Here is a 13,430-nt window from a genome sequence, read left to right as displayed (position 1 = left end):
ATAAACAGCATCCCCCAGAGATAAGCAGTGGGGAGGGACTCTCAATTTTTGACACTGTTTCTGAACTGGAGAAGGGACGTGATAAAGAACCTGGGATTGCAGAAACCACACGAAACAGCCACCAGATGATACTTACTTTGTGAGACTCTTACTAGCTCGGTCACACTGAAAACACCTGATGTGACAAAACTGTCCTGGAAGCCCAAATGTCCTACAAAACAAACAGAGTGAGAGAACTGCGATTAGCTTCAAGCATTTAATGACAGTATTCTCAAATACTTTGCTTGCATTTACACTTAAAATGTGACATCTAATTTCCCACTTAGCAGTAATTATTGTTTATGTAGGTGGGTAACTAGTCATACAGCTACGTAGGCTGCTTTGTGGTTTCTATCTAGAGGTTAGGAAAGCTAACATGACACATCAGCAGGGAGATTTTTACATGTTAAAGCATCTCAACAGGAAATCTGAAACAAAAGAGGACTATTTTAATAAACGGTTACCTCGGATGACCCCTAATGACTTCACAATAGAAATGAAAATACTGTACCTAGGAAACAGACAGGACAGCTAAGTTCCATAATCGTTTTAAACATTATTCTCTAAAGAAACATCTGATCAGGATTATCTACCCATTCATTCAAACAAAACAAGATTTAAAGATGTACTCTTCATTTTCTGAGGTTCCACTGGGAAAATCTTAAAAAAGAGGCTGGTGAAAAAAATTAAACGAGTGCCTTCCCATCAAGAAAACCCAATATTTAAAACAAGCTTTCATTAAAAAAACAAACAAAAAAAAACCCCCAAAAACAAAAAACAAATCTATGCACAGGAAAAGCATTAAGCTGGAACTCGGAACTGCCTTTAGGAACCGGGGTGCACCCATCCACGCTCACCCCCCCCCCGTGTAAGGAATGCTTCTACGCTCGGTATCAAAATGTTATTACACTTTGCATAACACTATTTTCCTTCTTCTCTGAAAACATGTCTACCACCAAATGTTCATTTAATTTTCACGGCTATGATCAATGACAAAAGGAGCAGCTTCCAGGCTGCTGCCCAGGGTAGGCGTGCGAGTGGGCTGCGGTGGTTCACGCGGGGCGTCGCTGGACCTTGATGAGAGGCTGCGGCGGGGCCAGGCTGACCTCCTGCTTTTGAAATCGGGGTCAGAGGAGAAATCGCAGGATAAAGAGATTATTAAAAGGACTGTAAAGTCCTGCTTGCCCGCGGGATAAGTGGCGTACCTTTTAAGGTTGTCCTACTTAGAGTCACTGATTCCACAACAAGCGCACATATATTATTGAATGTTTTGCAGGGGCACCATCTGCTCCATTGTTAATTGTTTGTCAGATGCACCAGGATTTCCCTACTTTCAGTACATTGCACCACGCAGCAATACCTGCCCACCTCCTCAGACCAAGCTGAGCCTTAGGATTAATGCGAGTTTTCTCTCTGCCTTTCTTTTGGGGCTGTTTCCAAAGAAACGAATCTCACTGCCGTTTCCTCTTGCAGAACACGAAGCACAAGGAAGGCACTTTGCATGCGGGACTGCACAAGGCAACGGGTTGAGGTCAGGGAAAGGCTTGGGGAGGCCCTGGGGGAGATCAGTGGCTCTCCCAGTCTCCGGTAAATCTGCACCCTGGCAGACAGACCCTGCCCTGCTTCCGAGAGGCTCCTTGATGCCAGATGAACGCAGTTGCTAAGCTAACAGACTTGAGACAAGTTTCTGCATCAGGCACTTTTTTTTTTTTTTTTTTTTTTTTTTAACTTCAGCAATAATGATGAGTTCTCAGACTGTGTATATGTATATCTCTGGGCATCCTTGTGTATGTGTATATACATATGTATTATGTACACAAACATATAAATATACACAAATCTGTCATGCTCCAGCTGTAGATAAATGTACTATAAAATATTGAAATTGATGCTGAAATTCAACACAAACAAATTCCTCAATCTGCAAACAAGGTTTTTATTTACAGCAAGAGAATAAATTTTTTCTCTACTTCAAATGAGAAAACGTTCCTACAAGCTTTTATTTTTTCCTTATTTTCCACTTAGAAAGAGCTCTCGGATAATTGTAAATGCCTTTGCCTCATCTGCTTTGTATTTTGCAGCAATAAAGGTGATGACTGCATCATTCTGCTTTTTAGAGACGGTTGCTGGCCCTACACAATGTTTGCTCATTGACAATTTCCCAAGTATTTTTAATATGAAGACCTACTTTTCATATGCTGCAGCAGACCTGCCTATTGAATTAAATGATCTGTGAATTAAAAATAATTCTCTTAGGTCTTCACTGAAACCACTCATGTGCCTAAAATTAAGCATATGCTTAAGTGCCTTGCTGGATGGGGGCCAGGACGCTTACTACTCCGCAGAGCCCTTCACAGGGAAGCCAGCCTATGCTATGTAACTTCTCACACTGTGCTCATCATGACGGTATCTGAGCAACTTCCAGAAGTGCATTCAGCAGTACTATGAACATCTGTCACGTGTTGGGTTTTTTTCACCATGTACCATACTGGCTCTGCTCCGGTGTCCACTTCTACCTGCATCTCTCAGGCAGGTTCCTAGCACACGATGAGTGAAGGTGAGATTTAAATAGGTAGAAATAAATCCCAGTGACCGTAAGACTGATGGCTTATTTTTAAAGGGAAAGCCTAAAGCCCTTCGTAATCATCCAGTAAAAACTGTTGTGTGGCTACCCCAGCCTGAATTTAGCAAGCCCAGGCAAAACCAGACATGAAAATGCAGCATAACGGCTTTCAATACACTCTATGTCTCAGGGTACCCCTGTGTATGAGAAAAATTGATTAAGTTAGCTTGGACCTGGTAACTCCTATTATTCATAACATCTGATTTTGCTGAGCATACCAAAAATGCCTGCTTATTTCTGTAGGAACATTTCTTATGTGCATTCACGTAATAGCAATCATTAAACAGCAGCAGCTAACTAGAGTGGTTAGATTTTCATCCTCCAGTGCTGAAAATAAACATTTCACAAATGAAAGGTGGATTTCACAATTCTGCCACTTGTTGTTTACTTATAAACGTTAGGAAATCAGGGACTCATTTAGCCAATCATTTATAATACCTTGGTACCCACAGAAGCGATGCCCTTGGCTAAGAGTTGTATCTTGAACTCATTCTGATGGATGGTTGGTCTCTGAATTTGCAGTTCAGTAGAACTCCATGAAAGTTTAAAGATTTGCCTGTACGGCTCAGATTGCAAAATCCAGGCCTAAGACTGCAGGTTTTGCTGAGCAGAGATAACAGTGCAAGAAGAGAACGAGAGAATCATGATAAAGAAGCTTGACAAGCCAATGAAGAACGGCTGGGTGCTATCAGGATTGACAAAATATGGAAAGGAAACATTCTGCACCTATTAACAAAGGTCAAAATGCAAAACCATATCAATTTGCTTGTGCTGCTTCACTCTGAGTGAGAAAAATATAGGTAAAGTCAAGCAATTACATATGCAGATGTGAGCACTAAAGAGCTCCTTTACTGAAAAGATGATTAAACATCTTGAAAGCTTGCAAGATTTACTTCTCATACAGCACTTTACTGGAAAATGTGCACAGTGATACTTTTGCTAAATATCCCAAAGATAGGATGTAGAAATTGCTGTATGTGATCTGGTTATCACTACAGCTTTGTGTGACAGTCACGTTTTGGTAGGAGAGCAGGTGTTCAAAATGAGGATGAGAGAATTTTTACTCACGTTATAACAAACTACCGGAGCCCATTCACTGAAATTCTGGGTATAAATTAAGACACCTGGGTAGCCAAGGCAGCCCTGACTCAGCAAAGCAGTGACAGCATGAGCTTCATTTTATTCCCGTGCTTGACTAAAGCACATGCTTATCCAGGATGACAAAGAAAGATGGGCTGACAAAGCTAGGCGGGTACTTTAGGATATTGTTGAATCTTTGCTTCCAACCCAAGTCTAGTCCTGCAGGAGTTACGTCAGCACACAAGACCTCACTTTGCCTCCTGAGGATGGTTTCTTTCTTTTCCCCTAGAAAAAGTTGGGGCAAAAAACCCTGTCTCATGAGACCAAGCTGAGTCAAGCAGATCGGGATAATGACTAATGAAAACTCAGAACTACCCAAGAACACATCTGATATCATGTACAAATATGATGCAATACAGTCATGGCAAGTAAAATGTGAAAACCGTCTTTACACATCCTGATGACTGCTTTAATTGGGAAGAAAATTCATAATGCGATTTACATATTCTTTTAGATCCCAGTAAAAGAGCCAGAAGAAAAGGCTTGAATTGCTAAAGCCTAATTCTGATCTCAAAGAAATTTTAAACAAGTCTTTCTACACTGATCAAATGAAGTTTCACCTAATTTTCTCCTAATTTACTCTGGCAGAGGAGACATCAGGATTAGGACTTGTTGTCTAATGCTATTTGTTTTGAATTATTAAGCAAACATTCCGATTTCAATGAGTAAACGTGTACAAAGGCAACTAACCTTCGTCCTAAAATCTAGTTTACAGGGAGAGTATTGTCTGCCTTCCCAATTAATGCTGCAAAAAGGAGTCTCAGACGTTGATCGACCAATCAAGAGCTTGTGTTGTAGCTTGAGAAAATCATGACTGATGCAATTACTTTTATGTAGAAGGTCTGAATATGGTCTACAGGTTAAAGTTCACTGGGTTATTGTTTCTTAATTGAATATCAGAAGATGTTTTCAAGGTGCTCAAGGTATTATTGTTATTTAATCAGCAGGTCTCTTTGTGTAATCCCACAATATTATTTTCATTACAAAACAGTCAGATCGCACCATAAATATGCGAGGTATTTTCTAAAGGGAGATACAGCTGGTTTCCAGAAACCCAAAATTAAAGAATAATGGGGAAGAGTTAAGCCTTTGGAAATGAAAAAGTCCAGATCTGGTTACTCCTCTTCCTCTGCAGTCCTAAGAACAATGCACTAAGCTTTGGAGAACAGCTTTTTGGGAAACAAATTCATTGTCGGTAGTTTGAAACCACACCACAAGTCCCCCAAACTAGCAGCAAAGCAGTTTCTAAAGCCTTTTTATGTTTGGCATCTCACGATACGTAGCCATCTTAAGACCTTAAAATAGTAATAATCAATTAGAGTCTCAAGCCTATTATCTTAACCAAATGCCTGATTAAAAGAAAAGCCCTCTCTGCTCAAAGTGCAACTTGATTCCTTTTGGTTTTATCCTCTATCTAGATAATCCCATGTTTCACAAACAATGTGAAGCAATAGTATTGATTAGAAAATTAATGTCTGTATCACACAGCACACGCAGGCCTTGAGAGAGAAGACGTTATCAGAGGGAACCCGGATCACCCCGAGGACTCCCAAAAGATCAGCTTTTCCACAGCAGCACTGGGAAGGAGTGTGTGAGTGACAGAGAGAGCCCTAATCTGCATTCCGCAGCAGAAAGCAAAAGACAGAATATATACATGTCAGTCAAGGCCTTCATAACATTAATACTCTGATTGGGAGGGGAGTTCACTAAGCATGGGCTGACCAGCCCATTGCAGCCACAGGGTCTGCATTCCTTCAAGAATCACAGCCCTGGGCATGGCGAGGTGTCCATGTGCACGCACAGGGAGCAGGATGAGCTCACTCTGCAATATGTCCATGTGCACACACAGTGTTGGATGCATTCACCTCCCTTCTCCCTGCAGGGCAGGTGTGGGGGCTGGGGGAACCCCAGCAGTGAGCATCCCGAGAACCTGTGCTGCTTGCTTTGTATTTGAAACACTGTGGGGACTGAAGCCTGCAGGGCTCTGAGCTCTCACCGCTCTGGCTCAGATGGAAGGCACCGTGGAGTGGTACCCGTAGTACAAAAGGTAGCTGTAACCAAATCTGCATTTACTAACAGATATAGATCTCCCATATATAGATCTCCAGAGCCGGCATAATAGCCTCATTTAATGGCTTTTTACCAAATGCACTCCTCAAATTTGTACAGGATAAAGCTTTAGTGGTAGATCATGCTACATTTTTAATTCACGGACTTTTTATAGAAGAGTTAAGCACAACATAATACATTAATGGTGGGTCCGAAACCTCTCTTTTTTTCCCCAACAAACACTCCCGCTTGTATTTCAGCTTGTTATTTCCGATTTAATTTTAATGCCACAGCAACAGCTCACCTTGGCCAAATGACACATTTTCCTAGGAAGTAAGTGGCCCCCGCAGCACGCCGGCTCTGTTCTCCCCAGCTCACCTACCTGGTGCTGGCGGAGGATTTAGGAAGCGCCAGAACTTTCTTTGTGGCCATGGCAGAATGGATTAGACCGTCCAGGGCATGTCGTGTCAGTACAATAGAGGAACACTTTTAAGACTTTAAAGTCATGTAATACAATTCTAGGCTGGATCTTTCTTGTTAAAAAAAGTAGAATGGGAGTGATTGAAAGAGAAAAGGGCCAATATTTGACAACAGAAATCAGCATAACCTCCTAACAGCGGCAGTCATGGATGACTGCCCTTTGACCCGGGGAGATTATGTGGGATTTCAATGACAACAGCTGGAAGTGAGCATGTGAGAATAGAGAACACAGATCTGAGGCCTCCTACAAAAGACTGCACAATCCCTGCCCAGATCAGAGTGTTGATTAGAAATTGTTTCCTGGTCCTGGCTTAATAGAGTGTGATAATGAAAGTTTTGTTAACCCTTCACAGTATGCAAAACCACTGCTAAATCATTTGCCTTTTTTTTAAGATAAATGGTCTGCATGTAGCAGACAGGAAAACTCGGAGCTGCTCCTGTCTTACTCTGCCTGGTGCTGCTGCTCAGCCCTGCCTGGTCTGCATGATGTGCAATGCCTGCGCCGGGTACATCCACACATAAAGATGGGTGTTACGGATGAGAAGGGGAACCCACGTGCAAAGTCTCACTATGTACAGCCTTTCACGCTCACGGCATTTTGGAATCCTTAATAATAGCACCACCTCATTATTATTTCAGTATGTGTCATCTGGGCTGCAAATTAATAAAGGCGGACCTGAGCAAATGTGGTGCCAGCCTGGCTGTGTCACCGGCACCACCTGCACGGGTCCACAGCAGCCTCAGCTCTTAGGAGACACAGCTCATTTTATATCTAAGTACAGAGATACTGGAATTAATGGCAACTTATTACTCTTAATGAACCGATCACAGATTGGAATCAATCATGTCAGGCTTTGCCCAAGCAGAGGACACAAGGATAGCTCCTTTCCCTGGAAGATAATGGTCTCGAAACACTGAAAGCCCTTCAAGTTCATGTTTAAGGACCTTGCACAATGGAAGTCTTTCCAAGATCAATGAGATGTGGTGTGGTTTTCATTTTTGATGACATCTAACATCATGGGGTATTTTTCGAAACTCATCTGGGTGAGAAATCAGTTAAATGCAATTTTTGGAAGTAAAGATAAAAACTAAGAATCTCCATCTCCACCATATAGTCAATCTGATAAATAAATTAACTGCATTAATACCGATAGGGGCCTATAGTTTGAAAAACAACAGATGTCTTAAATTAGCATATTTCTGTTTCAGGTCTTCAATCCAAAAAGCAAATACTAAAGAAAAGAAGAAAAAATCATTACAAATGGTCATACTCATTTGGCAGCTGATATAATAACGAGCTCCTCGAAAGCCTTCCGAAGTAAGAGAGATGCATTCTAACTAGGATGATCATTATGGAATATTTATGGCAGCCAACAACAAGAAGAGTAATAATAAAAAATAAAAAAAATAATAATTAAAAAAAAGGCTTGCCTCCTCGAAATCATAGTATGGAGTTATTTCTCTTTGTGTTTTCACATCAGCCCCAATTCCAAGAGCAATGGCTGCATGTGCTCTGTCTCCTGTCCTCACTCCTCTTGCTCCCACCCAAGCATCAGCCACAGTTTTCCCACCCAGATTCTGTCTGTGGATTTGCAGGGAGCTGCTCTGAGGACTGAGGGTTAGTAGGAGACAATGCCCGAAGCACGACCCACAGCTCCTCACACCAAGGGATGAATGCCATGTCACGTACAGCAGATGAGCGCGGCGCTTGCTTGCTTTTGTGCTACCTCAAATGAGAATTTGTTCTAGAGCGTTAATACCATCACTACTACTGATGATGTTGAGTGTAAAACATCTGTGTGACAATAAATGTAAAGATTCCTAAAAACTGGTGTGGAATACTTGGGTATTCAGACTAATCATGGACTGAAATAAGCGCATTTGTTTCAAATCCTGTTTATAGCACCGCAGCCCTTCCCTCCCTTAAATCTTCCTCTTAACCATAGTGATGTTTATTGAATACCTGTCATTTCTCCAGCAGCATGTGCCAGCAGCGGCTCACCAGTGCCAGGCTGCATGAAAACCCTTCTGTCTCCTATTCTCCGAGGGGCTCCCTTAGATCAACCACTCACCATACCCAATACGCTGAAACCCATAAATTTGCAGATACAGCAGTCAAAATTCTTAACAGGAAAGTGCACCCATTTTGCCCAGTGTAGCATACTGAAATATCACATGGTGAGAAGCATTTCTCACCATGTGTAAACTGTCAATTTGATTTGAAATTAAAATTTTTGATTAACATGAGCATTTCTGAGCCTCCCGCTGGCAGCAGCCCTATTGCTGAAAAGTGACATGATTTGTGACACACATGCTGTACAGAAGCCCCATGCCAGCAATTGTTAAACCCATTTTCATTCTGCTTTAATACGGTATGACACTCAGGAAAATAATTTTAATATTTAGGAGAAAGAGGGTAAAGGCTTAAGGAGCAAAGTCCTTCATGGGTGGAAAGCGGGATTAGGGCAGCACAACAAGCAGCATGGAGGTCTCCATGTCTCACAAGGCACGTCTCCTTTCAGCAACGGGACCATCTGCAGGAGGCTAAGAAAGGTCCATAGGAAAGCACAAAGCCTTCTTTTAAATCCAGTTGATATTTCAAGCACAGCATGAGGTGCTCTCCACCTATGAATGCTGAGATGCTTCTGCACGGGGAAACGCTTCGACTCAGTGATTAAACCCTCGGACGGGAGGTAGGTTGTCTGGTTTCCACAGGGCCTGTTATTTTTCCATGTTTACCACTTCCCCCAGCGAGCACCAGCAGTCCCTAGCATCTACACAGCGACTCACTCATGGAGGAGGAAAGTTTTGTGACTATTACAACTTCTGAGCCCAGGAATCTCCCTCTTCATCAGGGCGGTGGGAAGATTTCTGCTAAGCAGTACCAAGAGAACACAAGAACTGGGGCACTTCTGCAGCAACAGCTTTTACGGCAGCAATAGGCTCATGCAGAAGACAAAAGTTCAGTGGGGATTTTCATGAACGTAAGCCTGTGTCACTGTTGCAAGCTGCTGACTCAACTGTGTCACCTGCTTGTTTCTGAGAGTGGATCTCTTTTTTCCAGTAACATCGTGTTCTGGGGAAGTTTATCATGAAACGAGTATCACGAACAGTCATTCTGAGCAGCAGAACAGCTTTGATAAGTGTCGACACGCATCTGACTTTTCTGCTAGCTCCTAACACTGCTCATCACATTAAACACTCAGCTCTGCTGGACTCTGCTCCTAGTAAACACAGAGCCATTCCTAATTGCCATAGTACAGAGAGGAAAAAAAAATAAATGTGGGATTTTAAAAATAATATTAGATGGTGAAATGAAATACCAGCGTGATTCAGATGCAGTGGAAGTATTCAGTCATGAGCAGAAAGCTGTGGGCTCGTTTATGTTAATAACCACGCCTGAGAATTCAATCTGCATGAAAGATGTGGTCCTCAATAAAGCCGTGATATACAGTGATTGTAAGTATGTAGATTCTCTTAAATAAGCCTTAAGTTTAAATAAGCGTTCTGTATAAACACCTAGTTTTAATTAGTATATTGCCAAGAAATTATACAACTCGACTCAGTGATGCTGTAATTATTTGGGGATCCATAAAGCCCTCCCTCGGTGGTGGCAGCTAGCTGTGTCCTCCACATGCTCCGCAGACGTGCACAGCTCAGAGCAGAGCCCAGGGAGCCCGAACCCCTGCGGACACAGAATGGGAGCTCTATAAAAAGTGGTGTGATTTTTTAATTTTGACAGCACGTGGAAGAATTCTCCATGAGGAGGTGGCAGGGCAGGGGCTGGTGATGGCAGCAGCCCTCCTTGCTGTGCCAGGTGATGGGACACAAATCTGGCTCTGCATCAGCTGCTTCCTCTCCTTCTCCCTTCCTGGCACCCCTCTGTCTTCACACCAACACTCTTAGAAAAGACTGTGGCCGGACACTGCAATAGTGGAAGCTGAAGAACTATCTGCTGAAGATTAGATAGCATGAAAGCAACTCTAAAACAAGGGCTCTGGGCATGGATGTAAGTCATGGGATCAGCCAGCTCCGTCTTTCCACGTGGGCTTTCCTCTCCCCCAGAATTGCTTCTTGCACCTTATCTGCTGACAACACCAGCAGCAAACTTTCAATCACAATAAAATCTATGCAAATGGTACTGCTCTATTTACTTATTGTTCTTTCCCTTGTACCACTAGGAGTTTTCTGTGCAGAAGGCTCCTTTATTCCTCACACAGCAGAACAACCTCCTGGCTTGGGTAACTTTTGGTCCCAGGAAGGCTAGTCCTAGGCAGCCGAGAAGCCCATACAGGCCTAGAAGCAGCACAAGTCCTCCAGTGGAGATCCCTGACTCGATCTAGGTCTGCTCTGAACTACACCAAGCCTCTGCCTCCTCCAGTACTGAAGAAGCCTTACAGGCTCATCAGCTGACCCCTCTAAGAGGGATGCACCCAGGCTGGGGCAGGTGAATACGCTAACAGGACCAGCAGCGTGTTAGTGGGTATGTCCCCCGGGCCCAGGCAAAGCAGCAGGGTCGGTCCATTGAGAGGAGACTGGTGGATGTGAGATCTCCGCACAGCCGAGACTCTCTTTCTGTTTTGTTCTGAGTTTATGTTTTGTAGGGCAGGATGCCCTGTCTACATTCCTTTACAGATGGAGAATGGACATTTATTAACAAGTACTCGGGCGCACAGCCCAAAACTCTAGACTCCTGGCATGGAGCTGCACGACAGAGAGGGCCAGTGACCCCCATTTGTGTTTACTGTACTTCTACAGACACATGTTGGTGTGATAGGGGCATTCACTTTCGCAGGTTCAGGCCAAGGTCAGGCTAGAACATGGACCAAATTTATTTTCTCTGTCTCTCTATGTAAACTGCTCAGGCTGTAGCCCAAAGAGGGCCCCTGAGTTCATTCGCTGTGAGTGCATTTTGAGGGATTCAAGACTGACACAGCAAACAGAAGGGGTGGAGAAGGACCTTCTCCCTCCATACCCAGCTTCATGTGCTGATCCTATGCGTGGCAGACAGGGTGGTTCTATGGGAGGTGCCTCCAAGGATGACACGGCAGAGGTGGGGCACGTTGCCTCTCAGACCCTCTGACTCCTCCTCAGCAATCAGACTCGCATGGCATGGTGTGATGTGCCGGAATGCACAAACGTGGCAGTGGGGAGGAGTCCCCATGTCCTATCAGAATGGATTTTGGACAATATGAAGACAGCGCAGGGGTTAGGACTTCAGATTTGGATCGTGCTTACCAGCCTGGATCACCCTCCCTGGATCAGCCACCAGGTGTGTCCTAACAGCACTCTGCCTGCAAATGCCACACTGTGACTGGCTGTATGTGAAAGGCAGAACCTTTGCTGGTCAGCAGCAGTAGAGCAGGCAGAAAGAGTGAAAATGAAAAGGGAATTCCACTCAGAGAGACCTTCACATTAAACTAAAGCAACTCAGGTAAAAAGGAAAGCCATCTGTTATGGCTTGTAATGAATGCATAAACAGCCATTTCTTCTCCATTCCTTCTTTGCTTGCATTACTGAAATACAGAAATAAAGGCAAAAATAATGATGGATGGATTCTGGACGACTCAAAGTTCAATTCAGGATGGATGCGATCCCAACATTTCAGATTCTTATCTCATCGTAATTGGAATAGCTGAACCTCTCTTGTCTACAAAATTAGGCGAGACATCCTGTGAGAATGGGCTCTTTTTCACAGCAGTTTAGTCCCCAGACACATAAAAGAATGAAAACAAGAAACAGAACAGAACATTTTTACTTTTGAGTAATGGCTGCATACGGGCCGTTCAGAACAAGGCTTCACTGGAAGAGCTGAGGAGGAAGTTCCTCCTGCCAGTATGCCCATCCCTAGACGCATTCCTCCACAGAGCACATAAACACTTCTCTAAAAAGATCATTTATCTCAGTAACTCCCATTCTGCAGAAGGGAAAAACAGTGAGGAAAGTACAAGTGGGTGGTACTTATACCGTCCACCCTCCTACCCTGGAGAAATCATTGAAGACCACCATGTGCCCTGTAGGACCCTGCTTTGATCTCACAGCCTCAGTCCTTCTCTGCCTGCTCCAGGCTTGCTGGGATGTGTGGGTGAGCGGCAGGGGCTTCCGCTAACAGCAGTCTCAGGTCCAGAGAAATTACAGGATGAACCTGAAACATCTCTGTTTAAAATGCCCCGAGGTTCAACACACAAAGAGAGGAACTCCCAGAAGACTGAGCATCTCTGCTGACTATAGAAGGAGAGCCCAGATTTTAGGTTCACAGCTGCTGCCCCATTTTAATACCTCATGTGACGTGGGGTGAAATCCAAGCCTCAAAAGTTCATATACTATGTCAGCACAGGCCTAAAAAGAATTGCCTTCCTCCTCGTATTTTGTCATAGGCAATGCCTCCTGACATGCCATGCTTCTGTATCCTTACATTTATATCTCACCGCTGTTTTGTTTATAATTCAGAAAACTGCGAAGTACAAGTATTGCTGAGTTATCCTTGTGTTCCTGTCCTTCATCTGGTTCATTTGCAGGAGGGAATAATGATCTGTCACCAAGGTAAATTCATTACCCAGCAGATAATGCCACAGTGTTTCTGCTGCCCATTTCACAGTAAGACATTCTTTTTCAATGATGTTGCATCTCTGTTCTCGTGGGAACAGTTTACGGCTGACATAGCAATAGTAGTAATAACAACTTACATTTATATTGTACACAGGATGATCTTTACTTCTGCCTCCTTCTAACAGTGCAGGCTCCCAGTCCTACTGCAAATGCATCATTCATGGCTGTGACAGGCACAAATCTAGATTCACTAATACGGGGCTGCCTCATTCCTCAGCCCTTTGCTCAGGTTGTCATTTCCTTTCCAGACCCTTTTATTCTGCCCTTTGGAATTGTTTTAAATTGAGTTGTGGACCACTACCACACCACTGCTGTAAGTCTGCAAATCTGTGGGGTTCCCCTCCTGCCTCCAACCCCTGCCTGCTGCAGTCCATCACACTGCTGCCCACTCTCTGCAGCTTCTTACCTCTTCCCTTTCCTCCCGTGGCTCAAACTATGCCATGGTCTGCTGTACAGTGAAATTGGCTCCCCTCTGCACGGCGTGGGGGAC

The 13,430-nt window shown here is 43.7% G+C and overlaps 1 protein-coding gene across 16 annotated transcripts in view; it reads right to left on the bottom strand.

Moving 5' to 3' along the window:
- Window positions 1–13,430, bottom strand: part of NFIA (nuclear factor I A) — a 237,751-nt gene that overhangs the window by 88,137 nt on the left and 136,184 nt on the right. For all 16 annotated transcript variants that reach the window (XM_032446323.1, XM_032446321.1, XM_015870733.2 and 13 more), the window contains one exon: window positions 137–211. In XM_032446323.1, the coding sequence (XP_032302214.1) occupies window positions 137–211 (75 nt within the window). The remainder of the gene's footprint in view (window positions 1–136; window positions 212–13,430) is intronic.

The sequence above is a fragment of the Coturnix japonica genome, chromosome 8 (assembly GCF_001577835.2).
Source record: "Coturnix japonica isolate 7356 chromosome 8, Coturnix japonica 2.1, whole genome shotgun sequence".
Classification (NCBI taxonomy): Eukaryota; Metazoa; Chordata; class Aves; order Galliformes; family Phasianidae; genus Coturnix; species Coturnix japonica.
Note: the sequence above shows the minus strand (reverse complement) of the source record. Positions and strands in the feature narration are given on the sequence as shown.